The following is a 22,438-nucleotide window of genomic DNA, read 5'->3' as shown; positions in this document are numbered from 1 at the left end:
CTCCCACAATTTTCTTTAAATTTCATACAAAGGCATCGCTAGCGAGCCGCAGTTGGAGTAAAGCGACGGACTAATACAAAGATAAGTAATCTAGGAGAAATGCAAATGAGCGGGTCAATGAGGATAATCACTCCTGCCCAATGGCGACGTTCCAAATCTTTTGTAAGAGTTCAGCTGCGGGGTCCGTAGAGCCCTCAAGTCGCGCAAACGCCACCGTTGACAGAGTTGTGGAATAATTGCGAAGATATGGCGAATACTACCACAAAAAAGAGTTCGTCAGCGTCAAACTCAATGTTGATTATAAGGTAAATGACTTACCGCTCGACAGAAATGTCTGTACCACCCCCAAGTTTCCCAGATACACCACTCTTCACGCCCCCAGTTGGTACGATTGTGCCATGATTTCTCAGTAAAAACTGCCTGCGCCTCCGGACCGACGGTGGAACTGGGTGATGGAGCAAGACAGGCTACAAAACCTTCCAAAGCCTGCGATAACGTGCTCTTTTGTTCTTTTGTAAGACTTGAAAAAGCTTTGAACGCCGATGCCAGCGCAGGATTCTCAATCGTGGTCGTTTCATTTTCTGATACGTATCAGCATCCTGTGGCGTGGAGGAGCGAACTTGTATACCTGGCTTCAGATCCCCATCAACATCCATATCTCCCGCTTTCGCCCTCGCTCTCGTCTCATCGTCCTCCTTTCTCAACGCGGCCAATCTTCTCATAGCAGTCATAACTCGACCATTGGCTTTATCCATGGCACCTTTTATTACGCTCCATTCGAATGTCGTCACGGTTAATGGTGTCCGCAAGTCGCTTTGAAATCCTGCGGCGTACGCAAACGCCCACGCAACCACATCCACAGGATCGACAATCTGATACTGCATCAGTTTGTCGAAGACAACATTCACCATTAGAGAATTGTCTTTCCAGAAGACTGCAATTGCGTTGAGGATGTCGGTCTTAGCTTCAGGGATACCACTACCGGCTGATTGCGATACACCTCCACTGGCGACGAAACGGATTAAGGAGAGGTAGCGTTCAATCGCATTCAGGAGGTGCGAAAAAGAGCGAGAACCGACGTGGAGGAGAGATTGGATAGCGATGGAGCGCATGACGGAGTCGACATTGATGACATGTCCGTTTTCGGAACTCTCAGACTCCAACGTATTCTTGAGGGAGTCGAGTTGAGCAATAACATCTTCCGCCTTGGCTCTACCTCGGAAAAGATTGAGAATTGATTGTGCTGCGTCATGATGGGGACTTGCTAGGAGAGAGTGAGCTATGGCCTTTTCGAGTTTCCTTCAATAGCTCACCAGGGTCATCAAATTCAAAGTTGGGGGCAGGCGCCTCACTAGGGAGACAATACGCACTTTCAGCGCACATTTCCTCCGGTATGGTTTTCACTATACGATCATAATAAGACAACCGAATCTCGAGTTCCAAGGCGCGTCTGATGAAGTTCCGTTTGGGGTGTTGAATTGATAGATCCAGATCCGGAATCCTGTGCATATTGTATTTAGTGAGTAGAACGTCGGACATCGGGAGAACGAACCATTCTCTCCACACCCAGATAAAATTAAAGTTACTCATATGGGTTGCAAACCATTCGGAGAACCGTCTAGCAATTTCGACATCCAAGCCGTCGGCGAGAGTATTGAACAATCGCCTTATCGACTTTCCAACGGCAGGTCCACCTGTGGTAGGAGCGAGCTTACACACCTCCGTGATCAGACCGATGTAGTAGACGTGTTTGTGAGTCGAATCTGGCAAGATGAAAGATGACCCAAGAATGATCTGCAGGAATCAGCCCGGACACAAGTTTGACGGAGAGGAATCCGAACAGTACCTCTAGAACCGTGCTTTCGAGCTGCCATTCGTTCGTAACGACTGGTTCGCTTTCCGGAAGTGGTGCGCCTGGGCGTGGCTTGAAAGTGCCCGGTAGGGTCCACTTGGGATATTCGAGGAGGAGCCGTGCACATTCTTTACGGTTCACCTCAAATATATCGACAATAGCGCACAAATCGGTCCGCACTGCATATCCGGCTGGGGTATTGGGATCTGGAGTGACCTGAACACGCGATTGAGAAAATCCTGCCCAAGTCAATGAAGCTAGTGACGTACGTCATCGGGGAAAAGTCGTATGTAGTACTCCGGCCACTCCTCTTTTCTTACTTGAACTGTAGATTCCTCCGTTTCAGTCGCTCCGTCAAGTTCAATAACCTCCGGTGTCACTAATACTGATGGAAGGTCGAACGGTGTGAAGGTTGAGGGGTCGAGTTCAGGATAGTCAGCATAAGGTCGTGGGTATGGACCATCGAATTCAATGGCTTCCAGAGCCTTGAGAGCTGCCAGAGCAGAATCGAGTACCTGCAATCGATGTATGAAGGTGAATGTGAATGAAAAGTAAGGTGTAACTCACTTCGTCTGCTGAATCTGCATCAATAGTGGTAGTGTGCAGTTTCAATGTTGGCTGAACTAACCATTTTGCGTTGGAAGTTGTGTCAATGTAAGTCTGGATAGCTGATATTATGTCAGAAATGCTGGTCGGGCTCTGTGCACTTATTATTGCTCCAGCCTATAGATGAATGAGAACTCAAAGTTGCCGACACCAGATACAGACGCGTACGATCATGAGTCCCTCAGCAGCGCAAAGAGCAGCGCGCTTGGCACGACCATGGGAGACACCGAATTCATCCAGGACTGCCGTAAAAGATTGTAGCAAAGCAGCAAATGATTCTGCCGATATGAGGCCTGCAGACGTAAGGTGGGCAAAGAAATGAACCTGTAAGAACGTTCAGAGACTATCAACATAAAATGGTGGAAACGTGCGTACGCAGAACCGGGTCTCTCTCCAAGCCAGCTTATCCACATACGCCTGGAATCCCTTCCAAAACTCATCTAATATCTGCTTCCCCAGAGAAACACCGTCTTCCATTCCCTCATCCGCCGGGTTGTCGTGCAGAAGACGTAACAAAGCAGCATAATACGGTATTTTGAACGGCTGTTCTGTCACACTGCGATAGAAAAATCAATAGAAAGCAAGGCATGTCAATTTCAGACACGCACCTCAAATGAAAGGCTTCGGACAGGTTCGAGATGACCGGTGGTAATGTGCGAATGTGGGCTTGGACACGCGAGATTTCTTGTATTGGGTCCTTCGACTGGAATCAAGGAAACGTAAACAACAGGAGTAGGACATTTGCTCACTACTTCTCCAAGCTTGATGATTGCACTTTTTAGTTTGTCTTGAGGCGTTTCAATAGGTTCTCGCCGTTGGTCGTCATAGTCATCTACAGAAACGTTGATGCAAGGAAGCTAATCATTTTTCGCATACGGCCTCACCTCTATATCTTCGTCGGTATCCTCCACGATTCGGCCTGTCGTAACTCATAGTGTGCGAGATAGAGACAACGCGACTTCGTCGCTTGAAGTTCAAGGTTTGAATACAGTAGAATAATTCCGCTGCTACAGCACGTGACTCCCTGCTTTTTTTCCCTTCAACGTCAACCACAGCGAGCAGAGACATTTCATCGTCGTAGGTTCAGTTAACCTCGTTTTATCTAGGGGATTGGTACGTGATATAACCGTATGATTATTCTCGCTTCTGATCATGAACAACTGAACATCTGCAGGAATGTAAGGCTACATGCGATGCACCTGGTTCGCGAAAGCTAACTGTGTATTGAATGCTCTGGCTCATTCTAATTCTCAAAATGTTTCACTGAGAGCCCTATCATCTTTCAAACGTCCCTCGTCTGGACGGACTTTATTCTCCAATCATTATATATCTCTCCCGAAACAACCCGCTTCAGTCGCATACGCGTCTACTGCCGTCTTGGTTACATCTTCCCAACTTCCCGGTCATATCCAACATCATTCTACATCGTATGCAGAAGAACGCCTCTCACGTGCGATGATTTCCCGCTCTGCCTGCAAGGCCATACGTATTGCTATGGAAGCTGGGGAGGTATCCTCGGCATGGCTTGTCCTTCATTCAGTTCGAAATTCTCAAAAGTCGAACGACTGGGGATTGAAGGCACGAACGGAACAAATTTTACATGGCTTTTCGTTTGAGGAACCTATTTCTCCCCGACTCTGCGCTCATGCGCTTCTCCATGGCCTGCTCCGTCTTGGATTGAGGCAAAGAGCGTACCGATTGTCTCAGCAGCTCATTGCAGATGGCGTCCGCATCCACGGAAAAACGTTGGAGGCCGTCGTGTGGGGTATTCTGGACGCAAGCGACAAACCCTCGGGATTGAATGGAGAATTATACATTCGATGGAAAGCCCTCCTTCCTACCCGCCAGATACTGCAGCTTTCCCCGGCTGTATCCATCAACCCCAGCATTCGTTGTGCTATTCAAATCTTACAAGCAGCTCGGGAGCACAATCAACAACGTTCAGAAAGGATGTTCAGCGCCGTTATCAAGGCGTGTCTGCTTCATGGTGAACTTTTGGCCGCGTCTCTCGTTTTCACTGCCATCATTAAGGCATGCACGCTCAAAGACTCTATACCAGTCTGCGTGTCAGAGAACACGGACGTACAGTCTTCCATACAATCCGTCGAAGGTCTCACTCATTCCAAAGCATTGCTTTCTCTTCCGAACCCTCATGCCGGTCTGATGGTGTCTATTGTGAACTCAATAACGGAAATCATCAGCAAGGACAAGCACGACAACGAAGATGACACTTTTCACGTTGCATTTCAGGCGGCACTGCAGGCATTAGCGAATTTGGCGTGTTTGCTCGACTGGCGCCAGCTTCCGTTTGGGGAGATTGCATGTCTACTTCAGGCCCTCTACAGTTGCCCAAAAGTCGATAACAAAGTTTGGGTACCGAGTGGGCATCCGAATCCCCAGCACGTTAGGGCTTATGACTACTTTCATCGCGTTCTGACGCGTCTTACAAACCATCTTCCTTCTCATCTGAATAGTGGAAGATCACCGCCTCCTATACACTTGAGTAAACCTCGATCTGAACGCAAGTCCGGACGCCTTCCGAGCGCTATGCCGGTTCTTGATAAACATTCATGCAACTCCCTTCTCCACTATACCCTTCGTCATCGTCTGTCGCTCACTTTTGCCAAGGGGGTCATGACCTACATAAATAAATGGCATTCACCAAACGTCGCCACCCTCAATATATTGGTAACTTCCGGCAGTCTACTCAGAGTACCTCGCTTAGCAGAGAACGCGTTGAAATACCTACGCCTTCACCACGAAGATGAAAGTAGAGCTCTTGACGTTCCACCTGCACAGTCAGAGTGTTTCTCGTTAGATCCCTGTCATCGTGGCAGATTTGCCGAGGCTTTACGTCGCTTGGCAAACGAGAGACACGACACCCTTCTCGAAAGTCTTTCTGTGTCTCCACAAAACGCGGACGCGTTCACTCTCAGCGCTTACATCACGTTCTTAGTATCCACTGGTCGCGCAAAGCTGATATCAGAGCTCCTCTTCGACTTGCTTCCCGAACTAAATGTGGTTGGTCATCGCCCCAATAGGACGACGCGTCCTGAGGTCAGACAACATCGCGAAGCATTGCGGGAGGCTTGCCTTCGCCGGGTAGCACCGTATGGTCCCTATTTTTTCGTCGCTTTTCTAAACGCCTTGCGTAAAGCCGGACAGACGGGTCTCGCAGAGCGTGTTTGGTTGTTAGCCAAAGAGGCAGAGAGGGCCAGTTGGGTGGAAGATATTGGAGGAAATAAGCCTTGGCTGTTACCGGTTCATGCTTATACAGTCATGATTCAATGCTATACGCAAGATGCTCTTCGAAGAAGGAGACCTACAGGAATTAAGAAATTCCAGGAACCTGTGAGGGCTTTACTTCCATCTCACAAGCGACGGCGGACCGGCCATACCGCCATTTCTGTTTACAATACCTTTATGAAGAACGCTCGAGCAGTGTACCGTCAACTCACAAAATTGCATGTACACGATAATGGCGTAAACATATCCCTCCAAATCCCCCAGCCTGATGCTCGGCTCTTCAATGCCATGCTGAAGATCGCGACACGACATCCAATGATGCTTCGTCGTCGAGCGAATACCTCTCCAACTCATTGGGAACAACATATCCGTTTCACTCGTTGGATATACGCGAACCTGGGTAACCCTCGGGTTTATCCCGATGTATACATCGAGGAGCTGATCGCAGACATGATGGAGTATGGATTTCCAATTCCTATCGGATTACAGTATTTGCTCGTGCGCCATAATCCACCTTCAATGTACCGTTACAAGCCAAGATGGACACCGTTAGACCGTGGACCTTACGTATATCCTAGATTACCAAAAACCGCGACTCCGTTTACCCTCCCCACTGGTAAAACTAAAGGTCTTCCGCTCAGACGTAGACGTCCTCAAAGACGGTTTCCTACGCAATTGTAGTTACGGTTTATACGTTTTCAATGCTACTGTGATGAGAATTCGAGGAGTAATTGTAAACTTTGGTGCTTGCTGCACACTACATGCGAGTTAGGAAACCCCAGTTATTCCGTTTCCGTTTCGTTGGGCTTAGTGCCTTCGATCCCTTGCAAGAACGCGGCAGCAATACCCGACCTAAACTGCCTAGTCTTCCATTCCGTACTGACATCTGCAAGCCCTTCTATTGTCTCTTGTAATCGCTTTTTCATTTCCGAAAGCGGTGGACTTCTTTCTCTGCCCTTGCGCGCAAAGACCAGATCTGCTTTCCCTCCCTTGACCAATACCTCCCTAGCTCTCTCCATCTTTCGCTCCAAGTCACCCTGCGCCATGCCCCACGTAAGCTGAAACTCCTTCACAACGCTCTTCTTCGCCAAACTTTTCTGTATTTCCTTTGCCTTTAGTTTCACCTGCCGAGCTTCGTCTTTGCTGATTATTTTGACGACGGGGAACGGGACGGTGGTCTGCAGCTCTGCAAAGTGCGTTTTCTTGTTCATCATGGCCTTTATTTCGGCCATGGTTGTGTCGACTAGAGCTCCAGACTCAGAGTGAACAAGTTTCACGTTCTGAAATGGAATGTTATCATTTTTCAGCTTTTCGGGTGTTTTCGAAGACAGTTCTTTAACATCCTCGGGTCGGCTTTGTGTTTTGCTTTGGGCTTTGTTTTGGGCTCCAGATGTTGGTAAAGGTAATGCTGAATTATGAGGGTTCTTTGCGGAACATAATGTAGCGTGCAGTGTTCGTCTCTGAGAGCCTGGTGTGAGTGCGCTTTTTGAACAGAGATATTTGACTGAAGCACGGAAGGCTAGAAAAGTATTCATGAACTATTCATTTCATTAGATGTTATACATCCTTAAGGAAGAGCCCTCACCTGGAAGGAAGGATCAAAGTGACGCTGGGGCCAGCACCTGGCCCGGCCTTGACCGGGAGGGAATCGGATCAAACTCGGACCCACCGCTAATTTAACAAACTTCGAAGTTGAAATATAATTAACTATTACTACCAGTCAAAACTACGCCTTCTCTAAAACACCTTCCCTTCTCACTCTCCGTTCTTCTCCAAGCGTAGCGAGCTCCTTCAAATCGACGACCTTAAACGGCCAAGTCAACCAGCTCCCCCCACTTCTATCGCTCCTCAGCCCCATGTCCTCGAGCAGTTCATCCGTATATTGAGGCCACGTCCAGCACTTTAACCCAGCGCTATAACTCTCGTTTACCCAAAGCAATATGTCCGGGTACCTCTTTTTTATAAACCTAGCCTCCCGTTCAGTCTCTCTACGCGCGGCTTCGGGGTCCGGTAAGAACATCTTATCAACCAAGAAATACGAAGAGATCCAATGAGACGTGACGGCGTAGACATATCCGTTGTGAGTGTTGAACTGCGTACAGGTCGTAAGCACCAAGTCAGATGGAAGAAAAGAGATAGAGATGAATAGCTCACCACGGCTCCGTTGATGGCAAAATCACGTTTGACAATGTTCTTTGCCGGTACGATTCCACGGTAAATCGAAGAAGTCCACTGGTCGGCTTGACTATGTGTTGGTGGAGGATTTGCCAGGGAGGTCCAAGGCCATTCTTCGCCAGCGCTTTGATTGTTGGGGTCGGGTGGATCGGGCGGGTGTCTGTTTATACCGATGTCTTCTGCAGTCCTTTCTGTACAGGTATCGACACAATGAGTGTGTCGTATAGATGGAAACGGAACTTACCATCAAAGAGTGTGCTCCAAGAACTCGTGAACCCAGTGGCGAGAATCACAGCGTTCGCCCTGAGCTCTGTCCCGTTATTCACCTTCAATACGACGGTTTTCCCGTCACTAGCCCCATAGCCCGTAACCCGTGCAGGAGCAATCACATTAATCTTTTTCTCGTTCACGAGACTGAAGAACGAGGTTGGGCGAGGTAGACCAGCGTCGCCCACACGAATCGTCCAGAAGAGAGTACGAGAAAGACGTAAAGGCGACTCTTTGGGTATCGACATTGCGTCGAACTGGAAAGGTGTAAACAAGATGAACCTTGATTGAAATACAACGAACACTCACTGAACTCTCCGTTATTTGCTTCCAGATAAATCGGGTTATCTTGCCACCTAGCCAAGTGGTGTGTAAGAATCGTCTGTTGAATGTCAGCATGGACTCCAAGCAAAAGTAAAACTACTGACTCCAATGAGGTGCGGAGATTGATGTGTCCAGCAATGACTGACAAAAACCTATCAGGGCTAGATGTCAGAGAACTTGACATTCAGCTCGAGTCGTAAAGACGTGCCTGCTTCTTCTTATGAAGTCGGGTAATGGCTTTTTGGCCGCAAGGAAAGCATCTGTACTGTCGTACACGACGGTGACCTTTCGACCAGCGTTGGCCAGGTATGCTGCGTTGCTATAATCAATGCTGAGTGAAGAAGGATGACTAAAAGTTTGAAGGAAGAAGCCAACTCCTGAGCAGATTTTCCTCCTCCAACGATAACGATATGCCCGGAGTCCTCGGACGACTTGAGAAGGCCCTCTAGTTCGTCTCCGAACTTAGAAGAGTGAAAAATCAACCCCTCAAATCCAAGTTGGCGGGCTTTGGAGGGTAAAAGGATGTCCGGAATTTGAGGCTTGCTACATCCCTACTTACGGAGATCAATTGAACAAGAGATAAAAGAAAAAGCAATCACGTTTCTTACCCCAGTGCAGAGGACAATCTTGTCAAAAGTGAGGCTTTCATGACTACCATCGGTCAAGTTCTCGACTTTCACTACCCACAAATCATTCTCCCGATAGAGTTTGAGCACCTCCGTTTGGTAACGTACGCGTCCACGCAAGAACGTGTTTGTAAAATCTTGCATATATCTCTTCAGATCTTCGCCGGTCAACCATTTATCGGCAGGGAGTTCCATCGGTAAGGGCGGAAAATGATATTCGCCGTGGACACTGCAGGAAAGGATCAGACCTGAAGTAGGAAGGAGGTTGAAGAGAGAGAAAACACGAAACTTGTTGATCGTCAGTCCGGGATAGAGACGTTCCTCCGACCATACACCCCCAGTCGTTCTATCCCTCGTAATGACTTGTACGTCGAATCCGTCCTGAAGTAACGTTTGCGCGGTGATAAGCCCAGCAGCTCCGGCTCCTATGATTCCTACGGAAACCTTAGTCGAGGTTGTCCCATTCCCATTCATTGTCGTAGCAGACCCGTTCATCGTTGGGGGGAAATCGGTGAAGAAAGGGAGCGATTCGTAGGACTTGCGTACTTTTAGACCCACCCCTCCTTGACTATAAATCTCTGCGGAAACATAGAAATTTGCCCAAATCTGGAACATAGTCAAAGGAAAGACTCCAAAAGTATTTCTAGGGATGAGTGGCAGTCCTGGCCGACAGTCCAATTCCAATCTCAGGCTTCATTAAGGCTTCTTCTACAACCTCCCTAAATGACCTTTAGTCTTTTTGGTTCGGTCAGCATTCGTTGGGTATCGCAAGTAAATCTGGCTGGAATGGTCCTTGTTAGTGACACGATTAAACATATGAAGATCGGATGTAATGATATGTATACCGAAAGTTCGCCCGTCGAGGGAAGCAGCATTATGCAGCGACTCTAAACGTAGTGGTCCTAACAGAGAGAAAAGTCATAATTAGAATGATACGGATGGATATATGCACCGTACGTTTATGAATACTTTTCTGGATTACAATCAAACAATGTTCGCACCGAGAACCTAAACAGGTCGTCGCGTCTTTCGAGATGTTCTATGAGAAATTCGTAGATCTTTTTCATTTGACTGAAACAACTCGAAAGGAATAATTAGTCTTGCAGGAGCCTGATCGAGAACGAAGACACACCATCATGAACACCATTAGTTATCAATATGATTGAAAGCTAGATTCTCTCCAACGTCTGTCCCGTTGACCTGAGTTTGCACCTAGATAGGTTGACGGCGTAATTTATAGAGAAAGGGAAGACGCGTTACAACCAATCATCCGAGTCGGCGCGCCAAAATTTGCGGTCTTGTGCGGTGTTCCAAAACGGTCAGTGCTTGAAGCGTCGGATTCAATACTAAACTTTTTTCAGTATACATAGACATCGAAGGCACGAACGAGCAACCCTCAAGTTGGAACAGAGAGGACTCCAACCTCTTCCTTGAATCTTCAGAATCATCATATTTCATTTCGTCTGTGTTTCAAGCTCATAAGAAGCGTATTTGCAATAGTATGCTCATGTATGTGCTGAACTGTCCGGTATAGCAGTATGTAGGTAGAAACATAAAGGCTGAACGGTATAACCAAAAGAAAAAGTTCATATGCGAATGCTATACTTACTCAACAACTCTTACGACCACCGTGTTTCCGCCTTCTAGTCCTCTTTCACCCCCAGTAATAAATACCTCAGGTGTCCTCTCCAATCCAACAACCCTTCCTGCACCTCCAGAAGCAGGCCTAACCCCTTCTTCCAGGGCCATCCGGATAACCCTCTTCAGAGCATCTCGAATATCTCCGCCTTCAAAATCGATATCTTGGGCCAAACTAACCCAAGTATAATCAACTCCCGATTTCCGCATGCTGCGTATCCCACTCTTAAAGTGATCAGATGCAGAGGGTACAGGTCGATCAGGAAAATCCCCGATCGTGGTCGTGAACTGTTTCACGGCACCACTGCTTCCACCTGTTGAAACAGTGCTGTTTGTGCTAGAACCGGTATTCCTTCGTCGAATACTACCCAACCGACGCGATAGCGACGAAGATGACTGAAGTATTGCTGGTGGCGGAGGAGGAGGAGGGAAAGTCGTGGTCCCAAGCATAGTAGGTGAATTAAGCTGTGACTGTTGCTGACTATGTGCCTTCAACAAATTTTCTCCAGCTACCCAAATATCTTTCCCCCCAATGGTATCCAATATCGCGTCGATCGATGAATCTCCTTCCTCGACCAATCGCTCCATTGTCTTGACAGCCCCCTCGCCACCATCGAAAATGACAGCATCTCCACCCCAGCTCTTGATCTGAGCGACTATTTCCTTGTCTTCGAGACCGGGTACATGGACAACAACTTTCCATCCGCGCTTGGCTAGCATCTGTGTCGCCAACGCACCAATGCCATCGTGACCATTGAGGACAAGAATACGTCGAACCTTGAATAGGTTAACGTTGTTGTTGTCAATCTTCAGAGTACGCATGGCTCGATATGCTTGGACACCACATAATGGCAAAAGGGCTAGCTCGTCGATAGTAAGTCGAGGCTCGGGAGACTTCGTAAGAACCGAGGTCGAAGAGGCAGTTTTAGAACGTGCTGATTTTTTCCCAGAAATGTGGTGTCGTGAGGTTGGAGATGCTGAGGTATCCGTGAGATCCGGTAGGGCAGGGGGTGGGACACGAAACATTCGTCTTCGATCCACAATTATATACTCTTGAAGGGCACCGCACTGATTTTTTTCAAATGAAAACCATTCTTTCCGTCAAGAGGGTAAGAGTACTCACCTTACGAAGATCTAACAAGCCAATCACCCAATCACCCTTTCGGAAACCCATCTCCCTGTCGTCCATGTCAACAACTTCCACCACGCGACCAACAAAGCTCCTTCCGGGTGTGTATCCCAACTCGGGTGGTTTCAAGCTCGTGTTCGTTGGCAAGGGTGGGGGATCCTCCTTTGCCTTTTTGCGACTAAGACTGAAGGTTCGTATAAGCGCCCCTCCACGACCAGGCAAAGATTTGGTGTCGCTTGCACTTCTTTTCCCATGCCCAAATTCCTTTCGAGTTCGTATTTCATCGGACGGAGTATCTTGAGTAAAGGGGACTCCACACAGTGTCGCATCAACAACATCCAGCCCCACCGCCCACACCTGTACCAGAACGCTTCCTTCCGGGACGTTACTCGGTGGCCGGCGCGAGTTCACAACAGAAAACGGCGATTCCATCGCTCTCGTTTTTCCTTTCGAGTCTCCGTTCAAGACGGAATGCGGGGATCCACGTGTGAGTTCAACTGCCGTCATTGTGTTCTGTAGAACGCCATTTTTTGTGAGATAAAGTTGGTTGTTGGTTCCGATACCGACGCTGAGCTCTGCGAAAGCATCGAGAGACGTGGGCGAACGAATTGCCGAAGAATGAGGTGTCTTGGATAACGGTGATGATGTATACCCTAGTTTTCCTTGCGAGCTTGGTCGTGAAGAGGGATGAGATTTAGAGGCGGTCCTGGCGGACGATGAAGGCGTCGAGATGGACGGGTCTGGCTGAGAAGGTGTAGGCGTTGAGGAACCCGAGTGAGGCTGGACTCTATCGAAATTTTCAAGCGAACGAGACCTCCGCCTGGCCAGATCAGTTTTTCCTGGGTTGGTTCTGCGTCGCGGTGGAGGGGAGACGTTGGATGTGTGTGCCGGAAGCTTCGGCGTTGTATTTGACCGACTGCGGTTTGAGGAGATGAGAACGTTGCTTTTTGGCATCGAGTAATGCAGAATGGCATCTTCGTTCTGTTCTATGAGAGCAGACATGCTCATCATGATACTGGGCTGACTTTTGGCAGTAGATTTAGACATATTCTTCGACTTTGGTGGTGGTGACGATTGCTCGGAATCCCTGGTATACTGGGTTTGCGACGAGCGTGCTTTCGTCGAAGAGGATGATTGCTTGTGAGACGAAGGATACGACGAGCCACTTGGTATCCTCTTACTGTTCGACGATGTAGACTCAGCCGGGACTACCCTAGCACCCATAGCCAACCGCTTATCCATCTTCCCTTCGCTTATGTTGGCTACCCCCCTCTGCCCTTCGCTGGTCTTACCACCCTTGGCCGTTGTAGATCTCTTCTTCTCGCCAACCGAACCAATGCCATTCTCACGAGTGGTTGCAACTATTGGTGATCTCGGGGTCATCGCCATATCGTCAGAAGAGAACAGTGAATGACCGTCCAATGAAGCTGAATCGAAAGATGTATTGGAGACAGCAGACCGTCGAGTTCTGGTTGCGATCGAGTCGTGGTTCGCGACCGTGGTAGTGGAGGGCATGGAAGTCGATATATGACTTCAGGGCTAAGACAAGGCGGCGATAAATGACCTGACGGCTTATATCCCCTCCCCTAGACAGAGTTTGGGTAGCGAACGTTGAACGTTGAACGTTGTCGTCGCCTGCGTCGATGATGAGAGACACGGTTTGGGAATGATGACGATGATTGTTCGAGCTCACACTGGTGCCTTCTTTCCCACAAGTTGGTGAAGTTATTTCCCATGATACTGTAAGTAGCTCACCTTGCTACTTACATATGTGAGGGATCTTAGGAATTGAGAGCTAACCCAGCCCAGGAATATCGCGCTTGATTGTGGTCTAGTTTGAGTGGGCGTTAATGTGATACAGGAATTTATCTGGAGTATTGACAAAAAGGACAGAAGTGCGGACGGGAGCAAATACCAGGCACATCGAACGTACAGCTTCCAATTTCTAGTACTACGAATAGGCGACAGCGCCCTCAGCTTGTAACTGACCTAATATCAGCGACAATGTACAGATATAGGACCCAGGGTTGGTCGTATGTCGATTCTGATGTTTGCACACCTCTGAGAGTACTGACTCGCAAAGAAATCCATCTTCACCCCGAGTGCGAGGGTGATCTCTGGGCGGCATTTCTTTCGAAAACACGTGAAGGTCACCGGTCGAGTCCGACCGGGTATTACTCCTCAACCATCTTCCACCATCTCTGCTTCTCGCTTTTCTACCTCAGCTTGAGCAGACCACATTCAAGCCCGTTTAAATTATTCGGAATAATGTCGGAGCAGCGAGAATTCACAATTGAGGAGGTCGCTCAGGTGAGGACTTCCGCCTCGGTTCTCCGGATTTCAGGAACGCTGAAGAGACCAGTAGCATAACACGGAAGGTGACCTCGTACGTCGCGATCAAACTATCTCAGGAAGGATTCAACTTGATACAGAGGTAACTTCTAGTGGATAATTATCGACTCAAAGGTCTATGATGTTACTCGTTTCGCAAAAACCCACCCGGGTGGATCAAACGTTTTGTATGCTGAAGGCATCGGTGAGACCTTATGTATCCTTTCGCAATCGCTCTTGTCGCTCTAACCGTGTTCGGTTTCTCCAGCGGGCAAGGATGCTACCGATACCTTTTTCGGGTTGCACCGGCACGAAGTTCTTCTCCGACCTCATAATGCTAGGCTTCAGATAGGTGTCATACGTGGACAAGAAGAATCTATTCCACCTCCAATCCCTGGAGCATTAAGTCAAGTTCCTTATGGAGAAGCTTCATGGCTCGTGAAAGGATATCATTCTCCATATTACACCGACGGTCATCGAAGGTTTCAGAAGGAAGTACGGAAGTTCTTTGAGGAGGTGGTTAAGCCTGAGGCATTGGATTGTGAGGAGAGCGGAAAGAGAATTAGTCAAGAAGTTGTCGACAAATTGGCGTGATTACTTTTCTTTCCACTCTAGGCGTGAATCGGCTCAACGCGGTGTTTTCAACAGAGAGGCGAATCTCATCGCAATGAGACTGGGACCTGGCAAGCACCTTAAGGGAAGAACCCTTCTAGGGGGTATAGTCAAACCCGAAGAATTTGATTATTTCCATGAGGTATTATCGATCCTATATGCTGGGGGTTTCTAGTGACGATTCCAAAATTAAACAGCTCATCTTGAACGTTGAAATGTCGCGGTTCGGTACGCGTGGGTTCACAGATGGTATGCTTAACGGCGCCGTAATTGCCCTCCCGCCGATATGGAACTACGGCTCGCCTGAGCTACAGGCGAAGGTTATCCCCGAAGTAATCTTATTTCTTACTCTTTCATCCCCTCGTGTTGATGGATACCATAGGTCCTTTCCGGGAAAAAATACATCGCACTCGCAATTACAGAGGCCTTCGCGGGAAGCGATGTTAGTGGTCTACAAACCACTGCCGTTAGAGATGGAGACTACTGGATCGTCACCGGGACAAAGAAGTGCGTGCAATTTCTGTCAAAGTCAATCGAAACTTGGATCTTACTCTCATTACAGATGGATAACAAACGGATTGTTTGCTGACTATTTCACGACGGGATGTAAAACCGAGGTCTGTTGGTTTCGCGTATCAACTGACATCGCTCATGCGCTATTATAGACGGGTCTGACTGTCCTTTTGATTCCTCGTGGTGAAGGCGTCGAAACAAAACCCGTCAAGACGGCCTATTCGCTAACAGCTGGAACTGCATATGTGACTTTTGAGAAAGTATGTATCTTCCGCTTCCACGTTGACTGAATCACTCATCTCGCTGAATTGAAGGTTCGGGTCCCGGTAGCGAACACTCTTGGAAAAGTTGGGAATGGGCTATCCGTCATTCTTAGCAACTTCAATCATGAGCGATGGATGGTCACAGGATCCAGTGTTGGTGCACAGAGGGTAATCGTGGAGGAGTGTTTGAAGTGAGTTATTCATACAATCCCTTTTTTCTTTTCGCTTACTGAACTATGCCAGGTGGGCGTCACAACGGATTGTCTTCGGAAAGCCTTTGACTGCTCAGCCTGTGATCAGAGCAAAGCTGGGAGCGATGATCCAGAGGATTGAAGCCTGTCAGAATTGGCTCGAGTCGATAACATTCCAGATGAATAATGTGAGCCCTCTTTCGGGTGCTTTTTTTTTTTGGTCCTCTAGCTCAACGGCTTCGACTCTCTTTGCAGATGTCCTACGACGAAATGTCGAGTAAACTTGCGGGCCAAATTGGATTGTTGAAGCAATTTGTCTCCAAGTCCGGTCGAGAGACGGCTGAAGGTTTGTTTCTCCCGATAACTGAGGGCATGGGGGGACTTGTGACGACGACCTATGTTTACAGATGCGACGCAAGTATTTGGTGGTAGAGGATTGACAACAAGGGGAATGGGGAAGTTGATTGAAAATGTGCGCACGATTTCGTCAAAGTTTTGACGGCAGTATTTTTATCTAACTTTTCTTTTTCAATTAATGCAGTATCATCGTACATCAGGGTTTGATGCTAGTAGGTGTTCCGTTCGTTCTTAAATGGGAACAGGGTGCTGAATATATTTTTTTGTTAGTTCTAGCAGGCGCTGAGGATGTACTTGGAGATTTGGGAGTGCGACAGGCGATGAAGAGGATGCCCAAGAATGCCAGACTTTGATCATGGCTTGATTGTCAAACTGTATTTTCCTCTTTCTTTAATGATCTGATGTAAAACTATTACAGTCGGTGTGTTTCTCGCTTATATCGACACTAGGTCTCTTTTCGAGGTAATGCACTAGCACTTCCGGCAAGTTGAAAGGCGCGACGATACCAGGAATCTTCGGCTTATCCTTCAATAATAAATTCACACAAGACGGACGCGCGTTTTACCTCCCTCTTTTCTAGTTTGCGACGTAGTGCATTGGAGCGTTCGACCCGCTGATTTCACACCGCTGAACCGTGAGGCCTTGAGGCCTTGAGGCTTCCGTGAAAACGCGCAAAAACAAAAACAATACTGGGTAGCATCAACTCCTTCTTTGAACTTCTTTCAAAATTCGTACGTTACCAGGACCGGCACGCATGCCGTCTATGTAAACCAACTTGTCGGTTTACACAAAGTCAAGTACTGACGTCCCATGATGCGGATGCCTCATCTAAAGTTGATGCTCAGGAGATGGCAACGTTAACGGCGTTTTAGCCACACTGGTACTTGGACATCCAAGGCTCGACTGGGGTCTTTAATCGCCCGAGAATTTTTTAGCAAACAAGGCATACAAAACTCAGCGTTCGGATGTGAGCTGACTTCTTCTAAACGAGAACCAAGCCCGTGGAAACCTGACCCCAACTGTCATTGAATTGTGATAGATAGATGGCCACTCCCACTCCACTGTACTCTGGAGGACGGTAGATTCAATTATTTTACTCGTGGCAAAGCAACCGGATTAGAGCATCCTGAGGCGTGAACCATGTACTAGTGGCTCACCAGATATACCAAATATACCGGAATCTGAGTCTAAGCTAGAAGTTGGTTGGGAATCGCCGTCGGGAATTGCGGAACGCAGACTTGCCGTTTTCGGCAAAGCTGAAACAGATCAATCGATCAAGGCTCAAAAGGGGTGTTTCATAATTCGGCGTGGGAAGAAATGTGAGGTAGGGGCGGCGGCGCCTGCCAACGACTTGCCCCCGTTTTCCCTTGAGCTACATGCTGCAGCGGACGCCTCCCAACGGTTGTTGTGCGTTCCTTCCTCGTTGTCTATAACAAAAAAAAATAGAATCTGATCAGATATTTCTCCTCATTTTTAGGAATTGTATCAAAGCCCATTTGACGGGCTCATACCGCTCTTTTAGTCTTTCCTTTCCAAGAATTTCTCGTTTCCGATACACATACATCTCATCATGGTTCACATTCCTCAACACCATAGACGTCAGGTAGACACCTCACAGCCCACGGGTGTTGGACTTACGGGGGCCAAGACGGTCGACACTTCTGTGGGGACGGGCTCAACACTTGCTCTCGATTCCTCCGCCCCCACTGAGGCTGCTGGGGAAAAGGGTCCTCCAACTTGGGTGATTGCGACCTCAACTGCGGCATTTACACCCCCTCCCACATCCACTGCAGACCCTGTGTCCTCCTCTACGGCCCCTTCGTCTGCCACGTCTTCCAGTCAGATACCTATTGGCACAGTGATTGGGGCTTGCGTAGGCGCTTTAATTGGTGCCATAGTCATTATTTGTTGTGGGGTGTGGCTCTACAAAAAGGCTGATCCCAAGAAGCAACGGCGTGGACCCCAGAGGGATGCTCAAGGACGGCCATGGAACAAGCTGGATGAGACTCCCGATACGTGGGAAGGGAAGAGCAGGGGAATGGAGATGTCGCAGCAGGCGCCCCGTCCACTTGATTCAGAGGATCATCACAACGAATCGATAGAGAAGATGTTCAAGAAATCTTCTCCTAGTATCCGGACGGAGTACACCATCAAAACTGACTTTGACAACCATCCACCTTTTAATCTCAACCTCGACAACCATCCTTTTGCTACGTATCATCCGAATCTCGCAAGGGAGTTGGCCAATGCTCCTGTTGTAGAAGAGAGTCCTCGTCCACCTTTTATGAACCTTGAACGAGCCCAATCAGGTCATACCTGGGATGATGATGCTGGTACTGCACATGACTCCTTCCTATCGTTGAACTCCGCCAAACGCGTTTCTGGCGCTATGTCTCCCTCTCTTGACATGGCAATACCCACACCTCCTGCGACGAGCTACAATATTGGTCATCACTGGGAATCTGCCGAAGTTGTAGATTTCGACGGTCAGGCGGCTGAGATAGTCCAACCCCCGGCGCCTGCGGTTGTTCCCGATGACAACTTCTCGCATAACCCGTTCATGCGCACGAGGAGAAAGAGCGAGAGCAACCCTTTCTTCAATGCCCAATCTTATGATGGCTCGCGTACGCCATCGATCAAAGGTAAAAAGAGGGAGCTAACACCTCCTACTACTTCCCAGAATCCGTTTGCGGATGAAAACAAGAGACACGTGAAAGTGGATTCTTTGTCCTCGGTCAGCAGCAACGATAGAGCAATTCAGTCATTGTTGGCAGCACTTGACAACACACCTGGTACCAGCTCTGACCCAAGGCATCCATCGGTGCAATCTGCTATCTCAGCTTACTCCGCAATCACGGAAGACGATGTTACTGGAGAGTTCCCTTTACCACCTGGAGTCGCCGCGAAGTAGCAATGCCGGACGAATATTGTCTGATTATATCTATTCTACTTGGCGACGCCTCCATCTACACCAACGCTTTCACACCTCGACGATCGTTCTTTATCCACTATTTGCCTTATATTTCTTTTTGAACTTTCTGTCTACTTTTCTTATTCGCCTCCTCCAACCGTACATTGCTGACTTCTTGTTCATTGCTCACCACCCATACCCTATTCCCCAATGTACTGGCGACTTGGCTTTCTCTGACTATTACTCAACTTACAGTTTATTTATGACTTATCCTTCGATCTTTTCGTACTGTATGTATTTCTCAAGTACGCGTTCTGCTACTAGTGATTAGTGAAACCGGAAACAAACTGCTTTTTACCCGCCCATACTTTGTATGAATTCCGAGGGCATAAGTGAATGCAGTACCTCTTCGGCGAATGAGGCGAGATTTGAGATTACATAATCCACGAACACTTTTGTTCAATGGCCACCACTGTGCTGGACAGCGAGCACGGCAGAATCCTCTGCATTGCTGATATTCGGGGCCACCTCAGCATCCTAAACGATCTTGCACGCGATGCCAATGCTGTGGCTATCATCCATACGGGAGACTTTGGGTTTTTCGGTGAGTCAGAAAAAATCTTTTACCCATGTCTTTCACCGTGTTTTGACGGTTATGAAACTGTAAATTGCAGACGCATCTAGCTTGGACAGAATAAATGATAGAACCCTCCGCCATCTTGCCACGTATTCACCTCTCATTCCAACCACCCAGCGAACTCATCTTTCACACGAAAACACACCCGCACAAGTTGTTCGTCAATCTTTGGACATAACTCTTCTTTCCGAATTCCCTCTCCTTCTTTCTTCGACAATAAAGCTCAATGTACCGGTTTTCACCGTATGGGGTGCCTGTGAGGACGTGCAGATACTGGAAAAGCTCCGCCTGGGCACGTACACGATACCCAACCTCCATGTTCTTGACGAAGCACACTCGGGTACTCATTTACTTGAGGTGGCTGGTCTGAAGCTTCGCTTATTCGGACTTGGGGGTGCTCTTGTTCCTCATAAGATGTTTGACAACGGGGATGCCAATGCCACTATCGCTGGAGGGTCGGGAACGATGTGGACTACAGCTCTTCAAATTGGTCAGCTCGTAGACACTGCTCAACGTGCTTTTGATCCCACGGAGACACGTCTTTTGGTTACTCATGCTTCACCTGGTCGGGAAGGTATCATTGCTCAGTTGGCTTTGGTTTTGAAGGCGGACCTTACGGTTTCGGCTGGTTTGCACTTCCGATACGCCTCGTCATACAACGAGTTTAGCGTTCAGAACGAATACGAAACCTTCCGAAAAAAACTTATATCTGGCAAGGAGCAATTCTATAAGATTTGGGAGAGCGTGAAGACGCAGGTGGATGCTGTAATTGACGAACATCAGCGGGTGTTGCTTAACAAAGCCCTTTACGTTATTGAGCGTATACCTCCAGCGTTCGGCGCTCTAATAACCAACGCGCAAGGAACTTCGATACAGGCCCAGGATGAACCATCGTGGAAAAACTGTTGGAATTGGAATCTGTGTGATGCTGCTTATGGTTCGCTTGTCCTGGATATTCGGGAGGGACGGGTTAGTGCAGAATTGAAAAGCCAAGGTGAGTATGGATCAAAAAGCACGACAGAGACCATTACTGTGAACTGACCGTGCAAAAAGGTTTCAACTACGCTTATCGTCGTACAGCAACTGCGCAGTCGCCAATGGCACCTACAGGCAATACTCCTACTCGCGCCAGCCCTGCTGTCAATGTGCAACAACAGGAAAAGGCTGCTGTTGGTGGAACACCGGTGCCAACGGCCACTTCCGTTCAACCCAATGCCAAGGCCACACCAGCTCAGTCGCCCAAAGCGTTACCTCCTCATCTCACGAATGCATCACGAGGTGGAAGTGGGAGAGGCACCCCTGCCAACACGGTCGCTGGTGCCGCGCCTGCTTCTGCTGTCGCTACCCCACCCACTCAAGCCGCAGAAACTCCAGCATCAGCCGCTTCCTCACCAGTTGCACAAACTCCTACCAACGCTCATTCTCCCAACGGCACTGACAAAGCAGATCGTGAACGTCAAAAGAGGGAGAGGAAGAAGGAGAAGAAGGAGAAGGAGAAAGCTGAACGAACTGCTTCTGCTGTTACAGAGAAGGAAGGCGGAGCTGGAGCTGAAGGAACACGGACATCTACACCTGCTTCTTCTCAGCCGCAACAGCAAGGGCATAAGGCGCAGCCTTCGACTGGATCCGGTGCTGGGAGAACTGACGAAGTGAAGAGCCCTGTTACTGAAGGTGGGGGAACAAGTGGTGCGCGCACGCCTAGAGGAAACAAACCTGCTCGAAACCCATGGACGATATTCTTGCGGTTGACAGTACCTACCACCGAGGCAGATCTAAAGGAGTTCTTTGGTGAAGCAAAGGCCGGGGTAAGTTCATGCACTCTCATCTTGTCTTGCTCAATGGGAATAACAGCATTCGAACTAGATCACTAGAATATCCTTCCCAACCACGACGCAAGCTGGACGTAGTCAGAAGCTTGCCTATGTTGAGTTTGGAGACGAAGCGGCTATGAAACTTGCCCTCACTTCTCACGCCGAGAAACTGAACGATGCGATACCGGATTTGAAGCAAGCTACGGATCGGGAGACGAGAGAAAAGGAACGTGAGCAGCAGAATGCAGTCGGTGGTGGTGGTTTTACTGCGAATCCGGCGTTTTCATCTGGCAGAGGTGGTCGCGGCAGAGGACGTGGCGGGCAAGGTGGATATGCATCAAGAGGTCTGGCAATGGCCGGTTTGACTAGCGCACGCGGAAGAGGTGGTCCAGGTGGACAAGCACAAGCGCAGGGAGGGGATCAAGGTGCAGCGCCGGATGCACCAGCCTCCTCATAATCTTCTTCCCCTACTTAAATTCGGGCGAAGGAGACTCTTCACTGACTTGTTATCCCCAGATGATCGTTGGCGTTAAACTGGACTACTTTATTTTGTTTCGGGAAATGCGCTTATAGATGACCGCTTTTCTATCTAACCCTCGATACCCTTGTCCCAAGCGTTTGTCCATTCGTTTTTTCTTGACGTCGTTTTCGCTCCCTACTTTCGCAAGTTCTACCTAGTTTGCAGAGCAGGCGATCCATCATTTCAACGACTCCTGCTCTAGTCCATCATCCTCTATTTGGCGACCTTCATTCCCTTATGACCCTAAAAGTACTTCCTGCTACTGACATAGTTTACTTTCGTCAATTTAAGTATAGTCCGCGAATGTTATTGCCCTGTCATTCGGGCTAGGCTGCTCGTGCAGTTGGTCTTGGTTTTAGTAATGAGTAACTTTGTTAAGGCGTGGGCTCAGAGATCGCCATAGTATTGGATGTCAATAGAGGATGAAGA

General features: G+C 48.4%; 8 protein-coding genes across 8 annotated transcripts; 4 read left to right on the top strand and 4 right to left on the bottom strand.

Annotated features, from left to right (window-relative positions):
• Positions 1 to 3,460, bottom strand: E1B28_003956 (uncharacterized protein). Its single transcript, XM_043148398.1, has 13 exons — positions 3,343 to 3,460; positions 3,208 to 3,290; positions 3,067 to 3,155; positions 2,834 to 3,014; positions 2,627 to 2,782; positions 2,420 to 2,575; positions 2,122 to 2,367; positions 1,847 to 2,068; positions 1,553 to 1,794; positions 1,314 to 1,501; positions 629 to 1,264; positions 319 to 581; positions 1 to 256 (listed from the first exon to the last, which is right to left on the bottom strand). The coding sequence occupies exons 1-13, from the start codon at positions 3,389 to 3,391 to the stop codon at positions 128 to 130; spliced, it is 2,640 nt and encodes an 879-aa protein (XP_043012997.1). The 5' UTR covers positions 3,392 to 3,460; the 3' UTR covers positions 1 to 127.
• Positions 3,461 to 3,485: 25 nt separating this feature from the next.
• Positions 3,486 to 6,385, top strand: E1B28_003955 (uncharacterized protein; the record flags this gene model as incomplete). The annotated part of the gene is made up of 2 exons (XM_043148397.1): positions 3,486 to 3,571; positions 3,633 to 6,385. Exon 2 carries the CDS (start codon positions 3,647 to 3,649, stop codon positions 6,383 to 6,385), a length of 2,739 nt encoding a protein of 912 aa, XP_043012996.1. The 5' UTR covers positions 3,486 to 3,571; positions 3,633 to 3,646.
• Positions 6,386 to 6,486: 101 nt separating this feature from the next.
• E1B28_003954 (uncharacterized protein) lies at positions 6,487 to 7,239 on the bottom strand (the record flags this gene model as incomplete). The annotated part of the gene is made up of 1 exon (XM_043148396.1): positions 6,487 to 7,239. One exon carries the CDS (start codon positions 7,237 to 7,239, stop codon positions 6,487 to 6,489), a length of 753 nt encoding a protein of 250 aa, XP_043012995.1.
• Positions 7,240 to 7,430: 191 nt separating this feature from the next.
• Positions 7,431 to 9,711, bottom strand: E1B28_003953 (uncharacterized protein; the record flags this gene model as incomplete). Its single annotated transcript, XM_043148395.1, has 9 exons — positions 7,431 to 7,796; positions 7,859 to 8,070; positions 8,124 to 8,403; positions 8,456 to 8,528; positions 8,575 to 8,622; positions 8,679 to 8,789; positions 8,846 to 9,021; positions 9,079 to 9,325; positions 9,386 to 9,711. The coding sequence occupies 9 exons, from the start codon at positions 9,709 to 9,711 to the stop codon at positions 7,431 to 7,433; spliced, it is 1,839 nt and encodes a 612-aa protein (XP_043012994.1).
• An 845-nt stretch (positions 9,712 to 10,556) lies between these two features.
• E1B28_003952 (uncharacterized protein) lies at positions 10,557 to 13,776 on the bottom strand. Its single transcript, XM_043148394.1, has 3 exons — positions 13,619 to 13,776; positions 11,858 to 13,567; positions 10,557 to 11,802 (listed from the first exon to the last, which is right to left on the bottom strand). Exons 2-3 carry the CDS (start codon positions 13,376 to 13,378, stop codon positions 10,702 to 10,704), a joined length of 2,622 nt encoding a protein of 873 aa, XP_043012993.1. The 5' UTR covers positions 13,379 to 13,567; positions 13,619 to 13,776; the 3' UTR covers positions 10,557 to 10,701.
• Positions 13,777 to 13,892: 116 nt separating this feature from the next.
• On the top strand, positions 13,893 to 17,140 carry E1B28_003951 (uncharacterized protein). The gene is made up of 16 exons (XM_043148393.1): positions 13,893 to 14,173; positions 14,229 to 14,249; positions 14,309 to 14,399; positions 14,463 to 14,784; positions 14,843 to 14,948; positions 15,004 to 15,138; positions 15,189 to 15,313; positions 15,369 to 15,423; positions 15,472 to 15,579; positions 15,634 to 15,773; positions 15,826 to 15,961; positions 16,029 to 16,119; positions 16,181 to 16,245; positions 16,315 to 16,342; positions 16,401 to 16,922; positions 16,976 to 17,140. Exons 1-15 carry the CDS (start codon positions 14,132 to 14,134, stop codon positions 16,481 to 16,483), a joined length of 1,548 nt encoding a protein of 515 aa, XP_043012992.1. The 5' UTR covers positions 13,893 to 14,131; the 3' UTR covers positions 16,484 to 16,922; positions 16,976 to 17,140.
• A 319-nt stretch (positions 17,141 to 17,459) lies between these two features.
• E1B28_003950 (uncharacterized protein) lies at positions 17,460 to 19,406 on the top strand. The gene is made up of 2 exons (XM_043148392.1): positions 17,460 to 17,537; positions 17,608 to 19,406. The coding sequence occupies exon 2, from the start codon at positions 17,701 to 17,703 to the stop codon at positions 19,039 to 19,041; it is 1,341 nt and encodes a 446-aa protein (XP_043012991.1). The 5' UTR covers positions 17,460 to 17,537; positions 17,608 to 17,700; the 3' UTR covers positions 19,042 to 19,406.
• Positions 19,407 to 19,486: 80 nt separating this feature from the next.
• On the top strand, positions 19,487 to 22,408 carry E1B28_003949 (uncharacterized protein). The gene is made up of 4 exons (XM_043148391.1): positions 19,487 to 19,645; positions 19,716 to 20,672; positions 20,732 to 21,483; positions 21,542 to 22,408. Exons 1-4 carry the CDS (start codon positions 19,504 to 19,506, stop codon positions 21,944 to 21,946), a joined length of 2,256 nt encoding a protein of 751 aa, XP_043012990.1. The 5' UTR covers positions 19,487 to 19,503; the 3' UTR covers positions 21,947 to 22,408.
• Positions 22,409 to 22,438: the final 30 nt, after the last annotated feature.

Source organism: Marasmius oreades, chromosome 2 (genome assembly GCF_018924745.1).
Source record: "Marasmius oreades isolate 03SP1 chromosome 2, whole genome shotgun sequence".
Classification (NCBI taxonomy): Eukaryota; Fungi; Basidiomycota; class Agaricomycetes; order Agaricales; family Marasmiaceae; genus Marasmius; species Marasmius oreades.
Note: the sequence above shows the minus strand (reverse complement) of the source record. Positions and strands in the feature narration are given on the sequence as shown.